This window comes from Salminus brasiliensis, chromosome 2, assembly GCF_030463535.1.
Source record: "Salminus brasiliensis chromosome 2, fSalBra1.hap2, whole genome shotgun sequence".
Classification (NCBI taxonomy): domain Eukaryota; kingdom Metazoa; phylum Chordata; class Actinopteri; order Characiformes; family Bryconidae; genus Salminus; species Salminus brasiliensis.
Genome location: NC_132879.1, coordinates 57,698,775 through 57,726,058, shown reverse-complemented (window position 1 = coordinate 57,726,058; position 27,284 = coordinate 57,698,775). Strand labels below are relative to the sequence as shown.

Genomic DNA, 27,284 nt, shown 5'->3' with positions numbered 1-27,284 from the left:
CGGGGTCATTCTAACACTAGTAGTGTTTATCAGTGGAGCTCAGTGTATGGTATTTACAGTCCGTTTACTGGAACTTTGTTTGTGTTTGGTTGTAACAGGACGAATGTCTGTAAATGTGAGTGTATAACTTTAATATTGTGTGATTTCACAGGTGTGGGAATTCCCAGTGGACCACCTCCCATCATCAATGGTAATGTTGCTGTAGAAAGGTGGGGTTGTATTTGGTAGTTCATAATGGACTTCAGAGAAGTACTGTGGTCTCACACACTCCTGTCAGTGCTGGTCAGTCAGTTAATTGAAGTCAGGCAGGCACTTACTGCTAGCAGCTAGCATCCGTAATATGCAACTGACAAGTAATTCTCCGTAAGCAATCTATGAACATGCTTCTTTTCAGAAGAAGTGGACACAGTGTCTGGTTTTCCAGTACAAATGGGTCCAGCTCACTGCACTGTCTTTTTTTAAATGCTGCCATCCCTGGAGAATCTTACACATGGAGTGCAGTAAAAATGCATTAACTGGATAAAAAATCCAAGAAGATAAAATAACTTTTATAAAATGTCTAAAGTGAAAAGGACAAAAAAATCACTGTCCAGTGAAACTTTTGCCTTCCAGCCTCTTAGCTTATCAGTGGAAGCTCATTACGACACTTTTACTGGGTTTTACTAAAGCTTTGTTTGTGTTGGATTAGATATTAGATGTGTAGAAGTGTGTCTTGGATGTAACAGGATGATTGACTGTAAATGTAAGTTGATGCTGTACTGTAATATTGGGTGGATTTAACATTTGCAGGAAGTTCTGGTCCTCCCTCCAGCAATGGACTTCCTCCGGTTCCTGCAGGTAAGTGAGACTGTATCTGGATTGTATTTGGATGTTCATCATGAATGTCAGAGATGTACTGTGGTATCACACACACACACCCGGAAGTGTGTTTGATGTGTTGAAGTAAAATTGACAAACATTTAATCTGACAGTGCAAATACTGATGTAGTACGGCCCGAGAGATAGAGGGGCCTTAATCACCAGCCACAAGCTAGCATACCAGTTACAATATGACACAGTGTGCTCTAATCCGATACCCTGAAATGTTACATCTTTAAGAATCACTGTTTATAATAATTATAAAATCACTAGTGTTAAGTTAAGCAGCAGTTTTTGTTTGGGTTTTTAAAGATGGAAGATGTGGAATTTAATATTAAACTGAACATTCAATTGTGTTCAATTAAAAACATTTCATTAAACATTCAATAGTGTAGCCTTGTACTAAAAGCATGTACTAAGTTTTCTGTATCACATTGAATACTGAACACATTTCTTCTGGATGTGCTGGTACTGGAGGAACTTTCCTTTTTACTGCCGCTGCCGCCACAGTGTCTTTCTTGTACTTGGTGTACTGTTTACATTTACATTTACAAAGAGCCCCTTCACTCAGCACTGGCTTTGATTTGATCACATCATCAAAAACATCATTAAACGGTTCAAATTAAATGTTCTTTTCTCTTAATTTCGGTTAAATATTCAGTGTATTGTTAGTAGCTGTGCAGAGTGTTCATGTGTAGAAGTGTGTCTATTGGTTAGTGTAAGTTGGTGCTTTACTGTAATATTATGTGGATTTAACAGGTGCTGGAAGTCCCAGTGGATCACCTCCCACCAGCAATGGAAACATTTCTATAGGTAGGCGGGACTGTACTTGGGCTGTATATACACACGTGGACAAAATTGTTGGTACCCCTCGGTTAATGAAAGAAAAACCCACAATGGTCACAGAAATAACTTGAATCTGACAAAAGTAATAATAAATAAATATTCTATGAAAATTTACCAATGAAAATCTGACATTAATTTTGAACCATTGCTTCAACAGAATTATTGTTGTTGTAACAGGATGAATGACTGTAAATTTTAGTTTGTGCTTAATTGTAATATTTTGTGGATTTAACAGGTATTAGCCCTAGTGTTTCACCTTCCACCAGCAATGGAAATGTTTCTACAGGTGGGTGGGACTGTACTTGGATTGTATTTGGATGTACATCTTGAACTTCAGAGAAGTACTCTGGTATCACACACACCTGGAAGTGTGTATTGTGTTAATTGTAACTATGTGTAATTGTGTTAAGTGACTACTAGCAGGATTGCATTACAACAAGAGGGTCAAACATAGGGTTAATGGGTCAGAACTGACTTTAAACATTGTCAAGTTTTTGTTTTGAATTTAAACATGTGGCTGTGAACAGACAAGCAATCCGAAAGTAACGCTAAAGTATTTTCATGAACTTGATGAATGGCTGTAAATTTGGTAAAGTTGGTGCTTTACTGTAATGCTGTGTGTATTTAACAGATGCTGATGTATCACGTTTAACCAGCAGTGGAGATGTGGTACATGCTCCAGTTTCTACAGGTAGGTGGGAGTTAACAGTGACTGCACAAAGATTGATGTGTGGAGATGTGTCGAAGTTGTAACAGGATGAATGACTGTAAATGTGAGTTGGTGCTTTGAATTTAACAGGTCCTAGAAGTCCTAGAGTATCAATTTCAGTTTTTTATCAATTAACTATAGAGATGTAGCATATCAACAACTTTCTACAGGTAGGTAGGAGTGTATTTGGATTGTATTTGGATGCACTCTAATATTAGAATGACGACTAGCAGGACTATTTAACAACAAGGGAGTCCATAGGTCAGAACTGTGATTGTTTTGTGAAGTCTTTCTTTTGCATTTAAATGTATGGGTTTGTAAACAGACAAACAATCCAAAAGTAACAGTAAAGAAGTTTCATGTACTTACCGTTATATTAAAGTACTATCAAATGCTAATGTATGGAAGTGTGTCTATTGGTTGTAAAAGAATGAATGACTGTTAATGTGAGTTGGTGCTTTGCTGTAATATTGTTTGGATTTATCAGGTCCAAGAAGTCCTAGAGTATCAATTTCAGCCAACTATGGAGATGTAGCATATCAGCAAATTTCAACAGGTGGGTAGGAGGGTATTTCATTATTGCTCATTATGAACTTCAGAGAAGTGCTGGGGTATCACACACTCCCGAAAGTGTGTTTGGTAAATTATTTCTATCTTCAAGTGGTGATTACTGCAGCTTCTGCCATGTGCCACTTTTAGCCTGTTACTGCACTATTACTACACATGAAAATGACTATACAAATTATTATTTATGTAGTAATTATTATACTATTACTACACAAAACATGACACAGAAAATACAATAACAGTAAAATCGATAAATGCATGCAGAAGTTTGGGAGTGATCTGTACAGATACACCACTAATAATGATATGTAAATGCTGTATATTATTATACAAACTCATCTTTCTCAGAAAGAAGGATAAAAAAGTTCCATCTTCACAATAGCTATCACTTAACACTAAAGTCAGCTAGTCCAGTAAAACCTAATCTAATAATCTAATTATGTAATAAATCAAAGAATCGGTTCCACGGTTCTGCTCTAATCACATGTTAATCAGTGTTTCATTTAATATCACACTTTAAATTAACTGACCACAGACTGTTTCAGATCAGATTTCTGATTGAACTAAACCACAGTCATTCAGTTCATGTGCTAAATTCAGAGCTGATCATCATTTCATCAGGAGAAAAAAGGGAAGGGAATGGGTTTATCCTAAAGAGCTTCCTGCCCTGATTTGTTCAGAAATCCAAACACAGTGTAGGAGTTAATGGTCTGTTTGTTCGTCTTCTGCTCCTCTGCTATTTTCCAGATGATGATTCCAGTTAACTACACAGAGAACGGAGATGGTGGTAGTATGTGAAACAGCATCTTGCTCCTGGTCTACCCCTCCAGTCAAGACGTGTGTTTTGAGCCAGCCTGTATAAAGGACACTCTTTAAACATGCATTTCTGGACAAGTTAAGAAACACAGAACCATCACTGAAGGGTAAAGGAGCATGTAGACTGAGGCGGTAGAGTAAGGCTACAAGAATTTACACTAATATAACTCAGGTTACGCAGTGTTACACAGTTCTGGGGAAAGTTGTGTGGGGGAAACAGGCACGTTTTCACAACAGCATCATAAAATGGGGTGGATATCCAGCCTCAAATAATGAAATAAGTAATACTAACACCATCGGTCAGTATTATTTACAATGTCTCAGAGCTAGATGGTTAGCTAGGAGTGTGTGTGCGAGAGAGAGAGAGAGAGAGAGAGAGACTGCGTGTGTGTGTGCGTGATAAAGTTTGTGGAGTTTAAATGTTTAAACATGGCGGTCTCCACTATATGTTAATGAGGTCAGTCGATCTTTGTTCTGCTCTCAGCTGGAACAAAGAGTGAAGCTGACTGTAAGAACACGTGTTAAAGCTGCTGCCATGCTCAACTTCACTAAACTATCTACTAATGTGACTGTATTTCAAGTGTTAGGAAAGAGAGGTTGCATGCAAAGATGTAAGTCGCAGTGCTCACAGATCTGAGTCTGCAGGGTCTAAGAACAGTTACAGATTACTGTCGATTCTCTCTGTTAAGTGCTTACCTGTGTGATTACCTGTGTGGATAAGCTCAGAGATGTTGATTCTTTGTTGGGACAGTCTTTTTATCACCTGCGTAGCCACACCCATTTTCTTCTTCTGGTGGTTCTGTCACCTACTGGTGAGCAAGGGTACCTACATCCCCCCTTGGTCTTCAGGGTGTGATTTATTGTACATTTGAAGAGCACAAAAGGTTACTCTTGCAGTCCATTATGGATGAAATGTCCACTGGGAGAGATAAAGTTCATGGCAGGTCAAATCCTTCCAATTCTTAGCAGGTTAGTTTTCCAAGAGGTGTTTCTATAAGACTGAAAACATCTGGGCAGCTTTATGCAAACATCTGGGCAGTTCTGGTTGACTAACCAAACTTACAATGCATAATTATGTTGGTTATGTTAAAGCATAACCATGTTGTCTTACATGTGGACCCTTTGTGGTGTCCTGAGAATCAGGTTGTTTCCTGACAAATGGCTTGTGACTTTGTTGACAGTGTTTTAGACTGTATTACATGTTGCAGGAGGTTAATTAAGAGTTAAGCTGACATTAGGTTGCGTATGCAAGTTTCACGGCTGTGTGTGATGACACGATGAGGGGCGGAGGTTTACTTTGTTCCGTAAACAAAGAGAGAGAAAGGTGCAAATTTTGAATGTTTAAACATGGCGGTCGCCACTATATGTTAATGAGGTCAGTCAGTCTTTGTTCTGCTCTTGGACAACCTACAGTTCTCCTGCCCTTCTGAAGATCAGTTGTTCAGTAGCAGGATTTCTAACTTGGCAATGAGAAAGATGCTATTCACCCTATTAGGGGGAGATCTTATGGTACCTGACTCTTGCGGGTGACCAGACTGTGTTTATGTGTTTATGCATTAATGTATGTTTAATGTATGTTTGATCTATTATTTATTAAGTGCTCATTTCTTAGCTAACTTTAAGATTTTTGTCAGCGTATAGTTTGATGTTATTTCTTTGTTATTTCAGACTGAGAGCAGTGCTGAATGTCAAGCTGTACTGATTTATACTACTGAATTTCAGGCACTTGGTAGTGCGCCCTCCCACAGGGCGATTCCGAGCCGCCGCCCACAGGCCCAAATAAGGACTTCCTGTTTGTATAATTCATGTTCATTTGGTGCATGTGTTACACCTGGGACTGGGGGTACCTAAGGAGTCTCGACACCGCCACTTCAGGACACCCTGAGGTTCCTCGTAGGTTTTAGGTGTGTTCAGGTCAGCTCCGGTGCTTTACCCACGTTCAGGAGCAGGTTTCCCGGCTACTCACGCGTCAAGCGAGACTTGCTCACTTCCTGTCCTGGTTACCCACGCCCCAGCAAGGCGACCCACGCTCGCGGCGGCACACTGCAGGTACAGGTTTGGTCGGCCTTGCTGTTTGGTTTAGCAGCAGGTTTTCTTTACGTGAGCCTTCCCCTCTGCCCAGGCGCTGCCTGTAGGCTTTCGTTCAAGCTCCCTTTTGGTTTCTCCCCTGTTTATCTCCCCTTTACACCTGTTCAGCTCCCGACTCCTCCCAGTCCCAGGTTTTTGTTGTTTTCTTCATTTCAATGTTGAAATATGGTAATGTGGAAATAGTGTTTCCACTGGGAGAGATAAAGTTCATGGCAGGTCAAATCCTTCCAATTCTTAGCAGATTAGTTTTCCAAGAGGTGTTTCTATAAGACTGAAAACATCTGGGCAGCTTTATGCAAACATCTGGGCAGTTCTGGTTGACTAACCAAACTTACAATGCATAATTATGTTGGTTATGTTAAAGCATAACCATGTTGTCTTACATGTGGACCCTTTGTGGTGTCCTGAGAATCAGGTTGTTTCCCGACAAATAGCTTGTGACTTTGTTGACAGTGTTTTAGACTGTATTACATGTTGCAGGAGGTTAATTAAGAGTTAAGCTGACATTAGGTTGCATGTGCGCGATTAAGTTTCACGGCTGTGTGTGATGACACGATGAGGGGCGGAGGTTTACTTTGTTCCGTAAACAAATTTTGAATGTTTAAACATGGCGGTCGCCACTATATGTTAATGAGGTCAGTCAGTCTTTGTTCTGCTCTTCGACAACCTACAGTTCTCCTGCCCTTCTGAAGATCAGTTGTTCAGTAGCAGGATTTCTAACTTGGCAATGAGAAAGATGCTATTCACCCTATTAGGGGGAGATCTTATGGTACCTGACTCTTGCGGGTGACCAGACTGTGTTTATGTACAGTTTATGATCTGTAAATGTCCAGTGTTCTGTTTATCTCACACAATCAATTGTCTGCAATATATATCATTTATAATTAGTAGGAATGTTTGTAGAAAAGGCTCATATATTAGATAGTTAGTCTGTCACTTTAACACTCATACTGCAGGAGAATTGGAAATGAAGTGTGGAGTGAGAGAGCTCCAACGTTGTGTACAGCACCTCACAGTTCAGTTACACTCACCTGCTAACTTCAGCTGCTGATATATCCAAGCACTGAGTAGAGAGAATTAACTGTGTGTTAAAAGATAAAGAGGAGAGGAAAACCGTTCCAGCTGCAGTAGAGGTTCTTGTTCTGTGCAGAAAAACAGCTGCTGTCTGTGGACATCGTAGTGCAGTTCTCAGGGTTGAAGATATATAAAAGCTCTATATGTGACTGAGCTTATTCTCTAGAACGTAATGTGCCTTAAATGATACTCTGGATCATTATTCCTGCTAGAACTGAATGTTTAATGTATAATGTTTATATTGTATATATGCATTAATGTATGTTTAATGTATGTTTGATCTATTATTTATTAAGTGCTCATTTCTTATCTAACTTTAAGATTTTTGTCAGAATATAGTTTGATGTTATTTCTTTGTTATTTCAGACTGAGAGCAGTGCTGAATGTCAAGCTGTACTGATTTGTACTACTGAATTTCAGGCACTTGGTAGCGCGCCCTCCCACAGGGCGATTCCGAGCCGCCGCCCACAGGCCCAAATAAGGACTTCCTGTTTGTATCATTCATGTTCATTTGGTGCATGTGTTACACCTGGGACTGGGGGTACCTAAGGAGTCTCGACACCGTCACTTCAGGACACCCTGAGGTTCCTCGTAGGTTTTAGGTGTGTTCAGGTCAGCTCCGGTGCTTTACCCACGTTCAGGAGCAGGTTTCCCGGCTACTCACGCGTCAAGCGAGACTTGCTCACTTCCTGTCCTGGTTACCCACGCCCCAGCAAGGCGACCCACGCTCGCGGCGGCACACTGCAGGTACAGGTTTGGTCGGCCTTGCTGTTTGGTTTAGCAGCAGGTTTTCTTTACGTGAGCCTTCCCCTCTGCCCAGGCGCTGCCTGTAGGCTTTCGTTCAAGCTCCCTTTTGGTTTCTCCCCTGTTTATCTCCCCTTTACACCTGTTCAGCTCCCGACTCCTCCCAGTCCCAGGTTTTTGTTGTTTTCTTCATTTCAACGTTGAAATATGGTAATGTGGAAATAGTGTTCGTTGTTGTTTTGATGTTGAAACAACATTTAATGTTAAATGGTTGTGCAAAGGTTAATATTTTAGCATTGAATCAACATAATAAATAAATTAGCCTTTTATTACATTTGTTCACCATATCATTTCTAAAAAATGGTTGGATGGAGGGATGAAAAACGAGACATACAAACAACTTAGTCCACTCAGTCAACCTACAGCAGTTTAGCTCCACCCACTCAGCCTACAGCAGTTTAGCTCCACCCACTCATAAACAAACAAACAAACAGAACAACAGAACTCATAAACATCAAGAATAAAGACGTTAAGAATAAATGATCAATTTCCAATCAATTCAAAAACCGCCTTTCAAAATAAACAGTGCATCATAATTAATAAATAAATACAGTTTAACTGAATGAATAATTGAAAGCTAAGTGACTTAAGCTGGCTCCTCTGTTGTGCACAGAGCTGCTGAGAGTCTCACAGTGTTGGTTTATCAAACACCCAGGTAAGCTCCACACACCTGAGCTCTGCTCTTACCTGCTTCAGACACCGAGGAGAAGCTCCCGGATGAGTTTCCAGGTGGAGTAAAGAGGAGGGTGGAGGTTCAGGGGGCTGTTTGCTCGCTGCTTTCACCACATGTGCTGCGGTTGGTGGCAAAATTCGGTTAGTCTGGTCTGCTGAGCAAAATAATGACAGATCAACGGCGCCACCTCCTGGTACGGAGTGGGAATGACACGCAGCTTCCAGCTTCAGCTTCTGAGGCTCGTTCAGTTGGATGATTCTGGCGGTTTTGGCTTATTTTTGTATGTAAATGACATAAATCTATATTACACTCTATTCATCAATATAGATATATTGTTTTATGTTTGTTACATTTGTTGCTATTTTGGGCTAAACTGAAATGTAAAATGAATGAATAATAAATTATTTTTACATTAAAAACATTGATTTTATTGTGTTTAAGTGCAGTAAAATGAGAGAAAAATATGTATAAAATAACTACTGTATGTTATATTATTGTTATAGTATTGTATTGTTAGTCTATGTCTCTCACCCACGCTCTCTCAGTTTGTCTACGCGTGGGCGTGTCCATGACGGTAGACCAGCGCTTATGGAGACCCAGGCTGCTGAGGGGGCGCGAGACCCTTCAGCCGCCGACGCCGAGGCCGGCCCCCACTGAGGGGCCACTCGGCTTGGTGAACAAAGATAGATGAGTTTTCCCCCAGGGGCCAGCTGACCACAGGCTACTGCAGCGATGTGGTCGCCGGCCTCCTCCCCTGCCTGTACCCACTTTCTTTCCCACCCCTTTTCGATCCCTCTACGTCTCGCGACGCGGGTTCGAGAACAGGTGCTGTGCTTCTCTTGCTCTGGATTTGGCTCCTCTCAGATCCACTACTGTACACTTGGGGGCGTTGGTCACCTGCTTCAGGTGACTCACTTAGTAGGTGGTCTACGTTCGACCCCTGCTCTACCTCAACCCCTCATTACAGCAGTACTCTATGGAGACAATTCCACTGTCCTCTGTCTGTACTTTTATACAGTATTATAGAGTATATAGTATATTATTATATTATTATATATACACTCTAGTATAGAGCCTATATTACTATATTATTATATACTCTATCACTGTACTATGGAGACAAATCCATAATATACAGATAACTCTACTAGAGTCTATATTACTCTATAATATGGAAACAATTCTGCTGTACTGTTATAGACTCTATATTATAGACTGTATATCACTCTATGATATAGTTTATAGCTATAAGCAGGGACAGTGACCCCATGGCCGTGGTCACAGTCCAGGCTTTTGCAGAGTGCCCTCTTGTGGGACTTGAGAAATATGCAGTGCTAGAGTCAGACATCTGTCAGGAGCCAAAAAGGAAAGAAAAGAAAATGAGAAAAACACTAAAGAGACTGAAGGCTGCTGTAAAACTAGCTACTGTATAAGATTAGATATATAGATTAAAACAATATTTTAAATAATAATAATAATCATAATCATAATAATAATGAATAATACAGAATAATAATTTGCTAAGTTTGCTATAATAACAATCCATAGTAATAATACATTACATCTCTGTCAAATCTATGATTCGTTAAGAAAGCTTTAAAATGTTATTAGACACAGTGACAGTCTTAATGCTTATATGATTTACATTTAAGGCCTTTAGCAGACGCTCTTCTCCAGAGAGACTTACAGCACTGCTTACAGCAGCTACAGGAAGCTACAGTGAAGAGAGAACACAGCAGCAGAGGAGGAGCTGAACATTATGGCTGATCAGTGTATAAGTGTGTGTGGTCAGCTTAAGTGTTTTAAGCAGCACTAATGAATGTATTTATTTTAACTGGACCTCTCAGAAGTGGTTGTCCCCTTAGAGAAGCAGAAGAACAGAGAGAGGGATGAGAAGTGGAATTCTGACCATCATGGAAGTGCTGTTGGGAAACAAAAGGAGTGTGAGGAGATGCTGAATGTGCAGTACAGTACAATACAGTACTACTTATATCAGACCAGGCCAGTGTGAGTATTTAGATATTTGCCATTAGCAACCTATTATTATCATAATTTCTTCTCTATTTCTATGCATTATTATTATTATTATTATTATTATTAGTAGTAGTAGTAGTAGTGTTGCACCAATACCATATCAGTAAGTTCTATTAACATTAATATTCAGTATGAAGTTCTAAGAACATTAATATCCAGAATTAAGTTCTAATAGAATTAATATCCAGAATTAAGTTCTAATAACATTAATATCCAGTATGAAGCTCTAATAACATTAATATCCAGTATGAAGCTCTAATGACATTAATATCAAGTATGAAGTTCTAATAACAGTAATATCCAGTATGAAGTTCTAATAGAATTAATATCCAGAATTAAGTTCTAATAACATTAATATCCAGTATGAAGCTCTAATAACATTAATATCCAGTATGAAGTTCTAATAGAATTAATATCCAGTATGAAGTTCTAATAACATTAATATCCAGAATGAAGCTCTAATAACATTAATATCCAGTATGAAGTTCTAATAACATTAATATCCAGTATAAGTTCTCTGAAATATACAGTGCAAGAGTCAGACTTCTGTCAGGAGCCAAAAAGAAAAGAAAAGAAAATGAGAAAAACACTAAAGAGACTGAAGGCTGCTGTAAAACTAGCTACTGTATAAGATTAGATATATAGATTAAAACAATAATTTAAATCATAATAATAATAATAATAATCCTAATAATAATAATAATAATAATAATGAATAATACAGAATCATAATTGTAATAATAATAATAATAATAATAATGAATAATACACAGGAGAAGGTAGTCTGCTAGACTGCTGGTAGATCAGCGCTTATGGAGACTTATGGCCACATCATCCCATTTCTGTTTAGTTGGTGTTGCTTCTGGAACTGGAGCAATCCAGCGCATGTTTTCATCATCGAAGGAGAGGAACTCTGAGCCGTCGTAGCTGTACTCATCAATGCCTCTCACAAACTTCACTGCTCCACTGGAGTCATCGATCTCACAGCCGTGTCTCCACTGAAGAACATGAAGATCTGAAATGGAGTTCATGCCAGAATTCAAAGAAGCCCTGGCCAATCAGCAGAGAGAAATGTCCCATATATAAACCTTATTTGTGGTGAAATGTATATATATATATAATTATAGCATTCTGTTATTTACATATGTATTATATGGACAAAAGTATTGGGACACCTGCGCAGTCATTGTTTCATGTTTCAGTCATTGTCTTGTTTACATTTCTCCATAATGTAAATATTTTAAAATGTGTCATACGAGCAATAAGATACAATCAACAGAAATTGTTGATCTTAAATTACTAAATAAAAGAAATCACCTCTTCTGTCATGCTATTTTCAGAGAAACCACACAAAGTTACCATAATTTAACAAATATTTAAAATCAATAACACCAGACAGACCCATTTAACACATGGGTTTAACTTGTTTTATTAAAAAAAACACTCTGCTGACACTTGTACCACACTACATGCTGAATACTGCATCATAGCATTGAGGAGAATGGGCTTCTGACCACCAATACTGCACCTCAGTCACCCTGCATGTTTAAGGTGGTAGTAACATCAGGCTCCTGAGGATGCTAGGACTACAAATCCCTGTGGGGTGTGTGACGGGATTCATCGATTCAGAAGAGGTGGTACAGTGCAGCTAAATATACATGAAATCATCACTATCTAAAGGCTAAACACCTCAGCACAGAGCGTATTGCAGCTAACAGAGGCTAAGATCTCACCTGTTAGAGGATAAACAGGTGAGGCCTCTCATACCTGAGTGAATGGTCTTAGGAGGGATTTCCACTGTTTTCAGCCACAGCTGAAATCCAGAAATTCAGTGTGTTGTTACTTAACAACTATGGTGGGCTTTGGTTTATTTCCCACCTGTTTTCAGAGACATGACCAATCAGTGATCTTCCACAGCGCCCCCAACCTGTGTCTCTCTTAAATGCACATTGGGGAATGAGCTTATTTAGCCATGTATAGAGACACTAAACCGAAATGTGCCACATCAGACATGTCATCATTTTGAGATACCGTCCTTAGTTTGAGATATCAAATCAAATTTGTGTGTATAGCGCTTTTTATAACTGGTGTCGTCACAAAGCAGATTTACACAATCAGTAAAAATACAGGAAATCAACAACATGAAAACCTAAGACCCCCAGTGGCAAGGAAAATACCGCGGTATATGGATGATTTTTAAATACCGCGGTATACAGTATTACCGCTATCCTGCCCAACCCTAATCTAGCCTGTAGGATACTGAGTGTAGCTTCGACTACTTAGCCTTTAGCTCTAGCCCTGCATCCCAGGCTTTTGATTTGTAGGTTAGGCTTGATTTGATGAACCTGGCTGTTTGAGAACCAGACTTGTGTGTGCCATATGTTTGTTAGCCTACAGATTGTTAGCCAAATTCACTCTGAATAATAAACGTACTAAAAGGCCTCTTGGAATGATGCCATAGGAGCTACCTATTTTCCTCTAGTTTATGATCAGCGTAGGGAGGAGGGGCAACTCTATGCAACTCAGACAATACAGAAATACAAAATACAGAAATCAAAAATACTGCCTCACTTAAAACACTCATCTGCTGCCGTTTCTCGAATCCTGGGTTACTGTGAAATGTGGGTCGTAGCAGACATTTACTACAGCTGGGTTTCAGAAAGCTGGAGAAGTAAGATGTAATCAAGCCGTGTCTAATTCCTTCTGTAAACCCAGTAGGTCCTCTCTCTCTAAAAAAGAAAAAAGAGGGTTATTATAAATGTAGTACAAGTTAGGCAGTAACTGAAGTTTCCTTCCCTCCTGTCTGCTTCCATCTACCCCTACTACTGTGGCTCACATCCGTGACAATCAGAATATATATATATAATGTAAAAGAAAGTTGCAGGGACATCTCAAACTCACCGACTTTATCTGTAGGTTGTGAAGGTGTCCCATTAATGTCTGCTGTCTCAACATTGTTGTCCTGGTCTGAAAAAAACAAACAGCCAAAACACTGTAACTTTAAGTTTGATTGGAAGAGGAAATATGAGGCTCATAGTTTCAACACAGTAGAGGAAGTTCGTTCCACCAAAAGGACCCTTATGGACATCACCCTGGCCTGTATGCTAGCTGGGAATGCTAATGCTTATGTTTGCCTGTTCCATCTACCCCTACTACCTTGGCTCACATCCATGACAATCAGAATATAATGGATGAACTGTTACATCCCTGAGAATCGCTGCACTGGTTACAGTCTCATATCATGTGTAATCAATAGTGTTTGTCAGTTGAAGCTGGTGCTTTGTTTTTGTTTGATCTTTGTTCTTGAAGAAGAAAGCTGCAGTATCACAAACTCACCAGATGTATCTGTAGGTCGTAAAGGTGTCCCGTTATTTTCTGCTGTCTCATCACCATTGTCCTGGTCTGAAAACAAACAAACAAACAAACAGCCAAAACATTGTAACTTCACTGGAAGTTTGACTGGAAGAGGAAATACAAGGCTCATAGTTTCAACACATCAGCCGTGCCACTGGCTCCAACACAAGCCTGAAGCATGATGGAGCCACCTTGTGCTTAACAGTTGGAGAGGTGTTCTTTTCATGAAACTCTGGATTCTCTTTTATACTTTTCTAATCACTCTTTAGTTTCCACTGCAGGGCCGAACAGTCTCAGACAGACTTCTTTAAGTGTTTAAGTGGATCCAACTTTATGTGGCACTATGAAATGGCCTGGTTTGAGTCGAGTGTGAGTTATGCATGCAGATTACTACTACAGAGTTAACATGCTAACAGACGAAAAACAGCGTCTGTGAGCTAGCTAGCTAGTGCTACATTAGCCTGGAATTTGTAGTGCAAGACTAAAGATTGAAACTGTTGCATAATTATTTACATTTATGGCGTTTAGCAGAGCGACTTACAGACGTGCTTCACTGTTTAGTGAAGAAGAACCTCAGCTAGTTTATATATACTGAAATTCAAAGATCCTCTAATCTTAGACTCTACTAAACACAAGTCAGTATAGAGACCATAATACTCTACTCTTCACCTGAGTACTCTCAGAAGAGGAGGGTCTTCAGTCTGGGTTTGAGGACAGTGAGTGTTGGACTCTGCTGTTCAGACACCCAGGGGAAGTTCGTTCCTCCACTTCGGTACAGGACAGTAAAAAGTCTGGACGCTCGTCTTCTGTGGATCTTAAAGGATGGTGGGCCGAGCCGAGCCGTACTTGAAGCTGGAAGGGCTCTTGGTGCAGATCAGGCTTTTGACCATCGCCATCAAGTACGGAGGGGCCGGCTGGTCCAGTCTTGGCTTTGTAGGCCAGAGTCAGGGGTTGAATCTGATGACCTGGGCAGCAGCTACAGGAAGCTACAGTGAAGAGAGAACACAGCAGCAGAGGAGGAGGAGCTGAACATTATGGCTGAAGTTAGAAACGTTGAAGACGACCCGTGGCACTGTGTTCTGGATTAACTGCAGGGGTCTGATGGTGCGCAAAGGGAGACCAGCCAGACAGAAGCTGCAGTGGTAAAGTCTTGAAGTGACGCTGTGTGTGCACGTCCTGGTCCTGATTTCCTTCCTGTGCCTCCTTTGTAGCCCTGCCCTCTCGTTAGTCTCAGGCGCTCCTTGTTGGTCTGTTTAGGGGTCCCTTTGATTCAGTGGTCCCTGTCTGGTCTTGTGCACGTGTGTGTTATAGGACAGGTCACTGTGTGTTGCTTGGCTTGTTAGGATCTGGTGTGTTTGTTTCTTATGTTAGTTTGTGTTTGAATTAAAATATAAAAATGGTAGAAGGTGAGGAGTGTATGGTTATGGGGGGGCTACAAGCTTTGTGTGTGGGCTAATGCCTAAATAGTAAACAAATGATCAGCTTCCTTAAATATTACAGCTATCTAACCTAAACAATCCTAACAAAAATACATAGACTTAGTCCAGAAACCAGCCTGACCAACACACTGTCCTGCAGTACAGACTCAGCCTGTGTTACTGTGCTGGTTAAACAGTCAGTACTGGAGAGAGTGACTCAGCAAACTGATCCACCTGGAAGCGATACAAGAAAATTTAGCTGTTACTCAGAATTAAACATCTGGGAAGAAACCACAGGACACACGTGATGGGGCGAAGGCTACAGTATGAATCTCTTCAGTGAGTCAGTTCTGTTTGCTCACCCGTATGAATCGACTCTTTCAGCTCGACTCGCTCAGCACCTTCTCCAGTTGTTGTAAAATCATCTAAAGTAATGAAGCTTGCCCTGTAATCGATCTCTGTACATCTGTTTGTTAAACATTACGTAAATAAACACCAGACAGCCCCTACCATAAGAATCAGTAATGAACCTTATTTACCAGAAGAACCGGAAACAGGAATCGACTCTCAGCGCTCACCTAAAAGAGCTAGATAGAAGAGTCGACTCATTGCACTCATTCAGCTTGTGTTCGACACTCCAGGGTCTTTACCTCTCCGCAGTTTTTCCTCTCGATAAAGGGATTATTTATGTAATAGAATGAATATGAGAAGATAATGAGGACTTCATCTGCAGCTCTTCTGCTCTTCAGCTTTCTCCTCAATGTGGTTGGAGGTAAGAGCTGGTTTGAGATGTTTCACTTTAGTAACAGTCTGAGAAAGAAGTTGAATAGCAAGCATGATTCCACCCACTGCAACCTGTACTGTCAGATATCTACTATATTCATTTCAGTTTACAAAACTGTCCTCCCTGATACTGACCTCACAGAACTAACCTCCCTTACTTAGTAAATGGACTAGCACCTACTCCCAGAATGTATCTGCTGATCATATGGACCCAGACTTCTGATCAAATCCAGAACTTTCTCTCGATCCTGAAGTTCTAACTAGCTCTAATGTTTTGGCTCTAATGTTTTGGCTGTGATGTAACTCATCACACAAACAATTACATTTAGTATTACAAAATTATTAAAAAATCTATTTATTTGAAGATTCAGTTCAGTCTTTGAGTATTGGTTCACTTTATTGATTTAATGTGTTTCTGTATGTAGATTTATTCCTATAACACAACACAACATAATGTATTTACTGTTATTACTGTTATAGCAGTTACTGAATAATCAGCAGTGAGTACTATTATTGTAGATAAATAAACCTATATTGTAGATACTGATTAATTTATAGCAGTTACTGAATAATCAGTAGTGAATACTATTATTGTAGATAAATAAATCTATATTGTAGATGCTGATTAATTTATAGCAGTTACTGAATAATCAGTAGTGAGTACTATTATTGTAGATAAATAAACCTATATTGTAGATACTGATTAATTTATAGCAGTTACTGAATAATCAGTAGTGAGTACTATTATTGTAGATAAATAAACCTATATTGTAGATGCTGATTAATTTATAGCAGTTACTGAATAATCAGTAGTGAATACTATTATTGTAGATAAATAAATCTATATTGTAGATGCTGATTAATTTATAGCAGTTACTGAATAATCAGCAGTGAGTACTATTATTGTAGATAAATAAATCTATATTGTAGATGCTGATTAATTTATAGCAGTTACTGAATAATCAGTAGTGAATACTATTATTGTAGATAAATAAATCTATATTGTAGATACTGATTAATTTATAGCAGTTACTGAATAATCAGTAGTGAGTACTATTATTGTAGATAAATAAACCTATATTGTAGATACTGATTAATTTATAGCAGTTACTGAATAATCAGTAGTGAGTACTATTATTGTAGATAAATAAATCTATATTGTAGATACTGATTAATTTATAGCAGTTACTGAATAATCAGTAGTGAGTACTATTATTGTAGATAAATAAATCTATATTGTAGATACTGATTAATTTATAGCAGTTACTGAATAATCAGTAGTGAGTACTATTATTGTAGATAAATAAACCTATATTGTAGATACTGATTAATTTATAGCAGTTACTGAATAATCAGTAGTGAGTACTATTATTGTAGATAAATAAATCTATATTGTAGATACTGATTAATTTATAGCAGTTACTGAATAATCAGTAGTGAGTACTATTATTGTAGATAAATAAATCTATATTGTAGATACTGATTAATTTATAGCAGTTACTGAATAATCAGTAGTGAATACTATTATTGTAGATAAATAAATCTATATTGTAGATACTGATTAATTTATAGCAGTTACTGAATAATCAGTAGTGAGTACTATTATTGTAGATAAGTAAATCTATATTGTAGATACTGATTAATTTATAGCAGTTACTGAATAATCAGTAGTGAGTACTATTATTGTAGATAAATAAATCTATATTGTAGATACTGATTAATTTATAGCAGTTACTGAATAATCAGTAGTGAGTACTATTATTGTAGATAAATAAATCTATATTGTAGATGCTGATTAATTTATAGCAGTTACTGAATAATCAGCAGTGAGTACTATTATTGTAGATAAATAAATCTATATTGTAGATGCTGATTAATTTATAGCAGTTACTGAATAATCAGCAGTGAATACTATTATTGTAGATAAATAAATCTATATTGTAGATACTGATTAATTTATAGCAGTTACTGAATAATCAGTAGTGAGTACTATTATTGTAGATAAATAAACCTATATTGTAGATACTGATTAATTTATAGCAGTTACTGAATAATCAGTAGTGAGTACTATTATTGTAGATAAATAAATCTATATTGTAGATACTGATTAATTTATAGCAGTTACTGAATAATCAGTAGTGAGTACTATTATTGTAGATAAATAAATCTATATTGTAGATACTGATTAATTTATAGCAGTTACTGAATAATCAGTAGTGAATACTATTATTGTAGATAAATAAATCTATATTGTAGATACTGATTAATTTATAGCAGTTACTGAATAATCAGTAGTGAGTACTATTATTGTAGATAAGTAAATCTATATTGTAGATACTGATTAATTTATAGCAGTTACTGAATAATCAGTAGTGAGTACTATTATTGTAGATAAATAAATCTATATTGTAGATACTGATTAATTTATAGCAGTTACTGAATAATCAGTAGTGAATACTATTATTGTAGATAAATAAATCTATATTGTAGATACTGATTAATTTATAGCAGTTACTGAATAATCAGTAGTGAGTACTATTATTGTAGATAAATAAATCTATATTGTAGATACTAATTAATTTATAGCAGTTACTGAATAATCAGTAGTGAGTACTATTATTGTAGATAAATAAATCTATATTGTAGATACTGATTAATTTATAGCAGTTACTGAATAATCAGCAGTGAGTACTATTATTGTAGATAAATAAATCTATATTGTACTGAATAATTTCATGTAAATACTGAATCATTTTCAATACATTGTTTATGTATACTATATTATTTATAATAGATACTGATTTATAGTAGATGCTGATACAGTTTCCTAATAAAATACGTTTTTAAATACTAGTAGAAGTAAAAAAAAAAAAAAAACTAAGTTAAAAAAATTCAATTTTTTCAGTTATTATTTCATTAGTAATACTTGTATTTTGTATTTGTAATACAAATGTTTTGTTCAGTTTAAATAAACATTATTAAATTTCTACTTTACAATCAGGTGTTCAGTGCTTTTGCTCTGTCTACACTTAAAATTTCCATGAAAGTAACCAACACATTATTTACTACCGTCCCTCTAAGGGCTCAGACATTCATTAACACCCTGTTTTACTCCTCTGATTCTCCACAGAGAAACACTCTCTGAACTACCTCTACACTATTCAGTCCAGTCACACTGACAACATCTACAGCTCCACTGCTGTGACGCTGCTGAACCACAAACAGATTGACTTCTACAACAGTTCAGATGAGAGCAGGAGTCGTAAAGAGGGCTGGATGCAGAGGATTTCAGAGTCGGATTGGAATTCAGGCACTGAGAAGCTGAAGTTTGATGGACAATGGATAAATAAGCTCATCAACAGACTAATGAATGAGTTCAGACACAATAAGTCAGGTGAGAAACACTGTTTTCACAGGTTCTTCTGGAATATCCTGCAATGCCATTCATTTTCTTCTATAGAAACCAGATCTATAAAAGTAAGATATTTAACCATTGCGGTTGCGTTTGCAGTATAGCTTATACAGTGTTATACTGAAATTTGGTATGAACTTAGTTCAGTTAACTACCTGCAATTTAATTGATTATTTAGATAAAAACACTGGATCTGTTTGGTGTCAGCGGGAATGTCTGTATATGACTCCGACTTCAGCTGAGGTGTTTGAAGATGTGTCTGAAGATCTGTGTTGAACTGAATCTGTTCCTCATTTCAGATGGTCATGTTCTTCAGTGGAGGCACGGCTGTGAGGGTGAAGGACATCCTGACGGCTCTGTGACTCTTTTAAACAGTATTAATGATTACGCCTACGATGGAGAAGATCTGATTAGTTTTAACTGCAGCTCTCAGACATGGTCGACCTCAGAGGAGCAGAAGAACAGAGAGAAGGAGGAGAAGTGGAAATCTGACTATCATGGGATTGCTGTTAAGAAATGTGAGCAGTGTGAGGAGATGCTGAAGATGTATTTACAGTACAATACTACTGACAGCAAACCAAGACAGAGTGAGTATCTGAATACTTAAAATATTAATTCATTTATTATCGTCATCATTTTTCTACCTTTTCTTTTTTCTAGTAGTTATTTTTTATTAGTAGTTATTGGTGTGGATGTGTAACACATCCCAGACCTGTAAAATAACAAAGCAAAAACTGTGTGTTGTGAAGAACAGATATCTGGTTGATGTAATTTAGTTGCCTAGTTTTCAGTTTACAACCTGCGGCAAACGACACCCCACTCTCTACATCATGCCCCGCCCTCAGCTTTAGTCTCATTAGTAGATTATACAATAACATAGATAGAGTCCATTTTTTATATTTAATTCTTTTTCCGAATACAGTGATAATATTGAATAATGAGCCCACCCTTACGTTTGTGCTGGTAAACGTTTTAAAGAAAAGTTGGTTAGGAAACATTATCAAAATAACGTTGTTGTTGTTGTTGTTGTTGTATTTGATAGCACCGTAATAAAAATATAAATAATAATATCAGTTTCAATGTTGTACATTTCATTAATTTAAATGTGTTAATCATTTCCACATAAATTTAATCTAGTCTAAAGGAAGTGAACTGAAAAAGTATTTGTGTTGATTTTATACATTTTATTCACGATACACACAAATATAATGTAGCATAGTTTAATGCACATGCATAAATATTTAGTTACAATTTGTAACAATTATAATGCAGACGTTTATAAATTCACTACTGAAATTACTGTCAGAACAGCTCAGTTCATATAGTTAGTGTTGTATAGTATTGTATAGTAGTATTGTACTATAGTATAGTATTGTTCATATAGATATTCATGAAAGTCACATTATTAGATCTGTGTTCTGATTAAAGGCTAAATTGAATGAAACATATTTACACTTATTGTCTTTTTCTCTTCAGCGCCACCTGCTGTTCATATGTTTGCAAAAACACCTGTAAGACACTCGAGTAAGCTGAACCTGACCTGCATGGCCACAGGCTTCAACCCCAAAGACCTGGTGATGAGTGTGAGGAAGTACAGCACTTCACTGCCTGAACATCTGCTGACATCCTCTGGAGTCAGACCCAATGATGATGGAACCTACCAGCTGAGGAAGAGTGTGGAGATCCCGGAGGATGATTATACAGCAGATTACAACTGTTATGTGTCTCACATCTCCCTCAATGTGGCAGTAATTAAGAACTGGGGTAATTATAACCATGTCATTTATTTCCGTGGACACTGTTTGACAGACACTGTTATTTTTACTCTTCAGAACAGCTAACGCTCCAACCCTGAGCTCTCCAGCACAGCAGTGTTAGTTAGCTTTGTCTGTTCAGTCTAAATACGGGGAAAATCTGATTTCAGAGGACATTTGGTCTGAGAACAGAGATTCTGATGTAGAGAAGCCAAGAAGTTTTCAGAACTACTGTTCGGGGCTTTCAGTGTGAAGATGGCCTGCACACTAGCCAGAAGCTAGCATATCAGTCACAATATAATATAATACAGTTTATTATAATATGATACACTGAATCAGAATCACTGTACTGTTTATTACATTATAATTAAATGTGTTTAATATACTGTATTATATTTTCAGTCAGTTTTACTGAAGCTTCTTGTTTGTTTGTGTTTTTAAGATGGAAACTGCAATAACTGCTCAAACAAGAAAGCTTTAATTATTGGAGGTGTTGTAGTGACGACCCTGTGTGTGCTGGGACTGATCCTCTGGGTTCTGAAAAAGAAAGGAATAATCTGTAAGTAGAGCTGCTTTATTACTGATCCTCCATCTATTCTTCAGTAGTTCTGTTCTGAAGGATCATAATCTGCTGTGTCTTTGAAGAAAAAAGGGTTCATTTCTAATGAATGTTTGTGTAATTATTAAAAGATTAAGGGAAAAGCTGGTGAGAATACTGTACTCAGTCCATACAACTAATACCCCTAAACACATAAAATAATCATAAGTCTGATAAACATTAATCTCACTGTAAGATTGCTTTAAGAATATTGAGTGTTTAACTTTTGTATTTCTATACTTGTTTTAGTAAAAGTCATTTTCCATTTTCAGATCATTTAACTTGTTCTAAGCATTCTATCTTGAAAAAGGCAAAATTACCTGCCTGTGGAAACAGTGTGTAAGACAGTGTGTTGTTGCAGGAATATGAGATAAGTAAAATAATACAGTAGACAGAGCTTCCCAGTTTACAGTGCCCCACATAACTAGGAACATTCGAATCACCCCATTGGCTGTAGCTAATATTGGGGACCCCTAATATCCGGGTCATTCTAACACTAGTAGTGTTTATCAGTGGAGCTCAGTGTATGGTATTTACAGTCCGTTTACTGGAGCTTTGTTTGTGTTTGGTTGTAACAGGACGAATGTCTGTAAATGTGAGTGTATAACTTTAATATTGTGTGATTTCACAGGTGTGGGAATTCCCAGTGGACCACCTCCCATCATCAATGGTAATGTTGCTGTAGAAAGGTGGGGTTGTATTTGGTAGTTCATAATGGACTTCAGAGAAGTACTGTGGTCTCACACACTCCTGTCAGTGCTGGTCAGTCAGTTAATGGAAGTCAGGCAGGCACTGACTGCTAGCAGTTAGCATCCGTAATATGCAACTGACAAGTAATTCTCCGTAAGCAATCTATGAACATGCTTCTTTTCAGAAGAAGTGGACACAGTGTCTGGTTTTCCAGTACAAATGGGTCCAGCTCATTGCACTGTCTTTTTTTTTAAATGCTGCCATCCCTGGGGAATCTTACACATGGAGTGCAGTAAAAATGCATTAACTGGATAAAAAATCCAAGAAGATAAAATGTCTAAAGTGAAAAGGACAAAAAATCACTGTCCAGTGAAACTTTTGCCTTCCAGCCTCTTAGCTTATCAGTGGAAGCTCATTACGACACTTTTACTGGGTTTTACTAAAGCTTTGTTTGTGTTGGATTAGATATTAGATGTGTAGAAGTGTGTCTTGGATGTAACAGGATGATTGACTGTAAATGTAAGTTGATGCTGTACTGTAATATTGGGTGGATTTAACATTTGCAGGAAGTTCTGGTCCTCCCTCCAGCAATGGACTTCCTCCGGTTCCTGCAGGTAAGTGAGACTGTATCTGGATTGTATTTGGATGTTCATCATGAATGTCAGAGATGTACTGTGGTATCACACACACACCCGGAAGTGTGTTTGATGTGTTGAAGTAAAATTGACAAACATTTAATCTGACAGTGCAAATACTGATGTAGTACGGCCCGAGAGATAGAGGGGCCTTAATCACCAGCCACAAGCTAGCATACCAGTTACAATATGACACAGTGTGCTGTAATCTGATACCCTGAAATGTTACATCTTTAAGAATCACTGTTTATAATAATTATAAAATCACTAGTGTTAAGTTTAGCAGCAGTTTTTGTTTGGGTTTTTAAAGATGGAAGATGTGGAATTTAATATTAAACTGAACATTCAATTGTGTTCAATTAAAAACATTTCATTAAACCTTCAATAGTGTAGCCTTGTACTAAAAGCATGTACTAAGTTTTCTGTATCACATTGAATACTGAACACATTTTTTCTGGATGTGCTGGGACTAGGAGGAGTTGGTTAGTGTAAGTTGGTGCTTTGCTGTATAATTGTGTGGATTTAACAGGTGCTGGAAGTCCCAGTGGATCACTTCCCACCAGCAATGGAAATGGTTCTACAGGTAGGCGGGACTGTATATATGATTTGAAGTGTGATGGGGCTATTCCTGTGTTTCCAACCTTACCTAGAAATTACACTAGGGTCAAGATTTGGTTTCTTGATGAAAAAGTGTTATCACTGCTAATTTAAGAGCTTTGGTACACGCCCTAAGCTAAGGGATGAGTTTACTATTGTTAAAAGAGGTCTGATTATTAATGGGAGTTCTTTCTTTAGTAGTTTTGATGGAATTGAATCAAGTGTGCATGTTTTACAATTTGCTGATGAGATCATTTTCTCTAATTGTGGCTGCGGAAGTGGGTAGAAGCCTTCCAGCCTTTCTCCTGCAACTAAGTAAACCAAAAGTTTTTGTGTACTTACCGTTATATTAAATCACTATCACATGTTCATGTATAGAAGTGTGTCTATTGGTTGTAACAGGATGAATGACTGTAAATGTGAGTTTGTGCTTAATTGTAATATTTTGTGGATTTAACAGGTATTAGCCCTAGTGTTTCACCTTCCACCAGCAATGGAAATGTTTCTACAGGTGGGTGGGACTGTACTTGGATTGTATTTGGATGTACATCTTGAACTTCAGAGAAGTACTCTGGTATCACACACACCTGGAAGTGTGTATTGTGTTAATTGTATATGAAGTGAACAGGGTTGGGTACTAAGGAAATGCATGTAATGGCGTTACATAATTAGGATACAAAAACAGGGCAGTAATCCATTACAGATACAGTGAAAACATATATAATTAAATTACAGGTGCCTTTTTAAAAATGAGAGTGACAACTAGCCGTTCATTGTAATGTGAGACTCTGTACTGAACCATCCCTCAGGACCACTGCACAGTTCACAGTCATTTTAACACCACTAGTGTTTATCAGTGGAGCTCAGTGTATGGTATTTACAGTCCGTTTACTGGAACTTTGTTTGTGTTTGGTTGTAACAGGACGAATGTCTGTAAATGTGAGTGTATAACTTTAATATTGTGTAATTTCACAGGTGCGGGAATTCCCAGTGGATCACCTCCCATCATCAATGGTAATTTTGCTGTAGAAAGGTGGGGTTGTATTTGATAGTTCATAATGGACTTCAGAGAAGTACTGTGGTATCACACACTCCTGTCAGTGCTGGTCAACTGACAAGTAATTTTCCGTAAGCAATCTATGAACATGCTTCTTTTCAGAAGAAGTGGACACAGTGTCTGGTTTTCCAGTACAAATGTGTCCAGCTCACTGTATTTTCTAATTAGGTGAGCATTGCTGTATTTTTGAAATGCTGTCATCCCCGGAGAATCTTAAACATGGAGTGCAGTAAAAAGGCATTTACAAAATGAAAATTTCAGAAAAACATTTATAACATATTTAAAGTGAAAAGGACGAAATATCACTGTCCAGTGTCAATTCTGGAGGAACTTTCCTTTTCACTGCCGCCACAGTGCCTTTCTCGTACTTGGTGTACTGTTTACATTTACATTTACAAAGAGCCCCTTCACTAAGCACTGGCTGTGATTTGATCATATCAAAAACATCATTAGTTCCCACACCACAGTTTAGGGCTTTTAGTGTAAATATGGCATGACACACTAGCCACATGCTAGCATACCAGCCATAATATAATATGTACAGTTTACTGTGATACAGTACTCTGAATTGATGCATCTCTGCTTTTGTTTGTGTTAATGTTCTTAAAGATAGAAGATGTAGTAACTACACAGTGCTGATGTGTAGAAGTGTGTATTGGTTGTAACAGGATGAATGGCTGTAAATGTGATTTGGTGCTTTACTGTAATATTGTGTGGATTTAACAGGTGCTGAAAGTCCTAGAGTATCAGTTTCAACCAACAATGGACATGCAGCGTATTATCAAGTTCCTACAGGTAGGTGAGAGTGTATTTGGATTGTAATTGGACGCTAAATATGAACATTAGAAAAGTGCTGTGGTTTCACACACACCTGGAAGTGTTTGGTGATTTATATTAATCTATCATAAATATAAAATCACATTTGAAAATCACATCTGCTGTTTTGTAGAGGCTGAATGTGGTGACTATGGCGTCACTGCAGCGTCTGTGATGTACAGTTTAAGCCAGTTACTACACTGTTATAGGAGAAATGACAAGCTACAGTAAATAATTAATACTTGAAATATGATTTGTCTGTTAATTAAATCCACATGACACACAGTGGCTGTCTGTTTCTGTTCACTGCAGCTCTGCATTGAGATGTAGGGGATTATTACTGTAAAAGGTTATATAGTATAACCTTGCCTTGATTTGTCCAGAAATGCAAACATAGTGTAGGAGTTAATGGTCTGTTTGTTCGTCTTCTGCTCCTCTGCTATTTTCCAGATGATGATTCCAGTTAACTACACAGAGAACGGAGATGGTGGTAGCAGCCTGTATAAAGGACACTCTTTAAACATGCATTTCTGGACAAGCTAAGAAACACAGAACCGTCACTGAAGGGTAAAGGAGCATGTGGACTGAGGCGGTAGAGTAACACTACAAGATTTTACACTAATATAACTCAGGGTACGCAGTGTTACACGGTTCTGGGGAACAATGTCCTCTTGGTCCTCTTCACTGAAGATCCAGCAGTATTCCAGACTGGAGATGCTATTCTCCTTATTACAGTCAGTGGAGCATGGAGGAGATGTACTTCTAATGGTTCCTGACCCTTGTGGATGGCCAGGCTTCCAGAGGACCCTCTGACATCCATTCTGTGATTGTGTTTTCATATTAATTAAATCATTTTTGTAAACTTGGTTTACTTGGTTGGAGCTCTGGGTTATTGATAACAGGGTGGTGGGTTCGATACCTGGGCTCTGCAAGCTGCCACTGTTGGGCCCTTGAGCAAGGCCCTTCACCCTCTCTGCTCCGGGCACGTATGCTCACTGTCCACTGTGTGTGTTCACTGGTGTGTATGTCTGTGTTCACTGCACAGATGGAAAAAATACAAACGCCATAGTCCATCTGTGCCCGTCATGTTTTAATGTTTTTTTATGTTTTTTTTAATAAATATAATTTTATTTGTAAGAATGTGTTTAATTTTAGCTATGACGATATTACAATTGTACAATCGTTTTTTATCATTTTTTTTATAAAATTTGATTAAATATCATGATCACATTTATACATGCAGTACATTTAATATTATAATGGTATTAGCAGAATTAGTAGAGTTCAGATCTGTTGGTTTTCTAACACGGACCTGACTTAGGCACGGACTCTCTTTAATAAGTTTACCAAACGCTTAATGTCAGCCTGCTTTATCCATTCCACACCATCTGCCAGATTGGCCAAAAAGTGAAAAACTGGAATGGGTTTTGATGTTACTGCAGAAGCTACTACAGTCTGTGTGATTATGTTTTTATGTCTATATTTTTTTTACATGAATAACTCTGTAGGTGGTAAAATGAAAGAATTTTGCAGAACTGCCTAACATTAGGAACTGCAGGTGGTCTGAGACTTTTGATATATCTGTTATGAATGAGATATCTGTGTTTTCTCTGCTGGTTTGATTAGGACACGTTCTGATGTTTCTGAGTGATCCTGATGTTTCTGATGTGGATTGAATATTTTTGCTTCATATTGTGATAT

The 27,284-nt window shown here is 37.7% G+C and overlaps 1 protein-coding gene and 1 long non-coding RNA gene across 5 annotated transcripts in view; one reads left to right on the top strand and one right to left on the bottom strand.

The window, feature by feature from the left end:
- The window catches only part of LOC140549543 (zinc-alpha-2-glycoprotein-like), a 30,908-nt gene extending 4,165 nt beyond the window's left edge, over nt 1–26,743 (top strand). Inside the window, exons 1-12 of one of the 4 annotated variants that reach the window (XM_072673272.1) lie at nt 15,891–16,013; nt 19,155–19,418; nt 19,736–20,023; nt 20,913–21,200; nt 21,633–21,749; nt 22,420–22,458; nt 23,045–23,092; nt 23,643–23,696; nt 24,171–24,221; nt 24,686–24,724; nt 25,494–25,562; nt 26,034–26,743. In XM_072673272.1, the coding sequence (XP_072529373.1) occupies nt 15,956–16,013; nt 19,155–19,418; nt 19,736–20,023; nt 20,913–21,200; nt 21,633–21,749; nt 22,420–22,458; nt 23,045–23,092; nt 23,643–23,696; nt 24,171–24,221; nt 24,686–24,724; nt 25,494–25,562; nt 26,034–26,050 (1,332 nt within the window). In that variant the 5' untranslated portion in view covers nt 15,891–15,955 and the 3' untranslated portion in view covers nt 26,051–26,743. Of the gene's footprint in view, nt 1–151; nt 191–789; nt 838–1,617; nt 1,672–1,939; nt 1,991–2,335; nt 2,396–2,900; nt 2,970–3,727; nt 4,840–15,890; nt 16,014–19,154; nt 19,419–19,735; nt 20,024–20,912; nt 21,201–21,632; nt 21,750–22,419; nt 22,459–23,044; nt 23,093–23,642; nt 23,697–24,170; nt 24,222–24,685; nt 24,725–25,493; nt 25,563–26,033 lie in introns of those variants that run through there. The other 3 variants (XM_072673273.1, XM_072673274.1, XM_072673271.1) reach the window with 3 other exon arrangements.
- LOC140550180 (uncharacterized) lies at nt 12,665–13,875 on the bottom strand. Its single transcript, XR_011979057.1, has 3 exons — nt 13,806–13,875; nt 13,371–13,436; nt 12,665–13,198 (listed from the first exon to the last, which is right to left on the bottom strand). It is a non-coding gene; the product is annotated as an uncharacterized lncRNA (long non-coding RNA).
- Nucleotides 26,744–27,284: the final 541 nt, after the last annotated feature.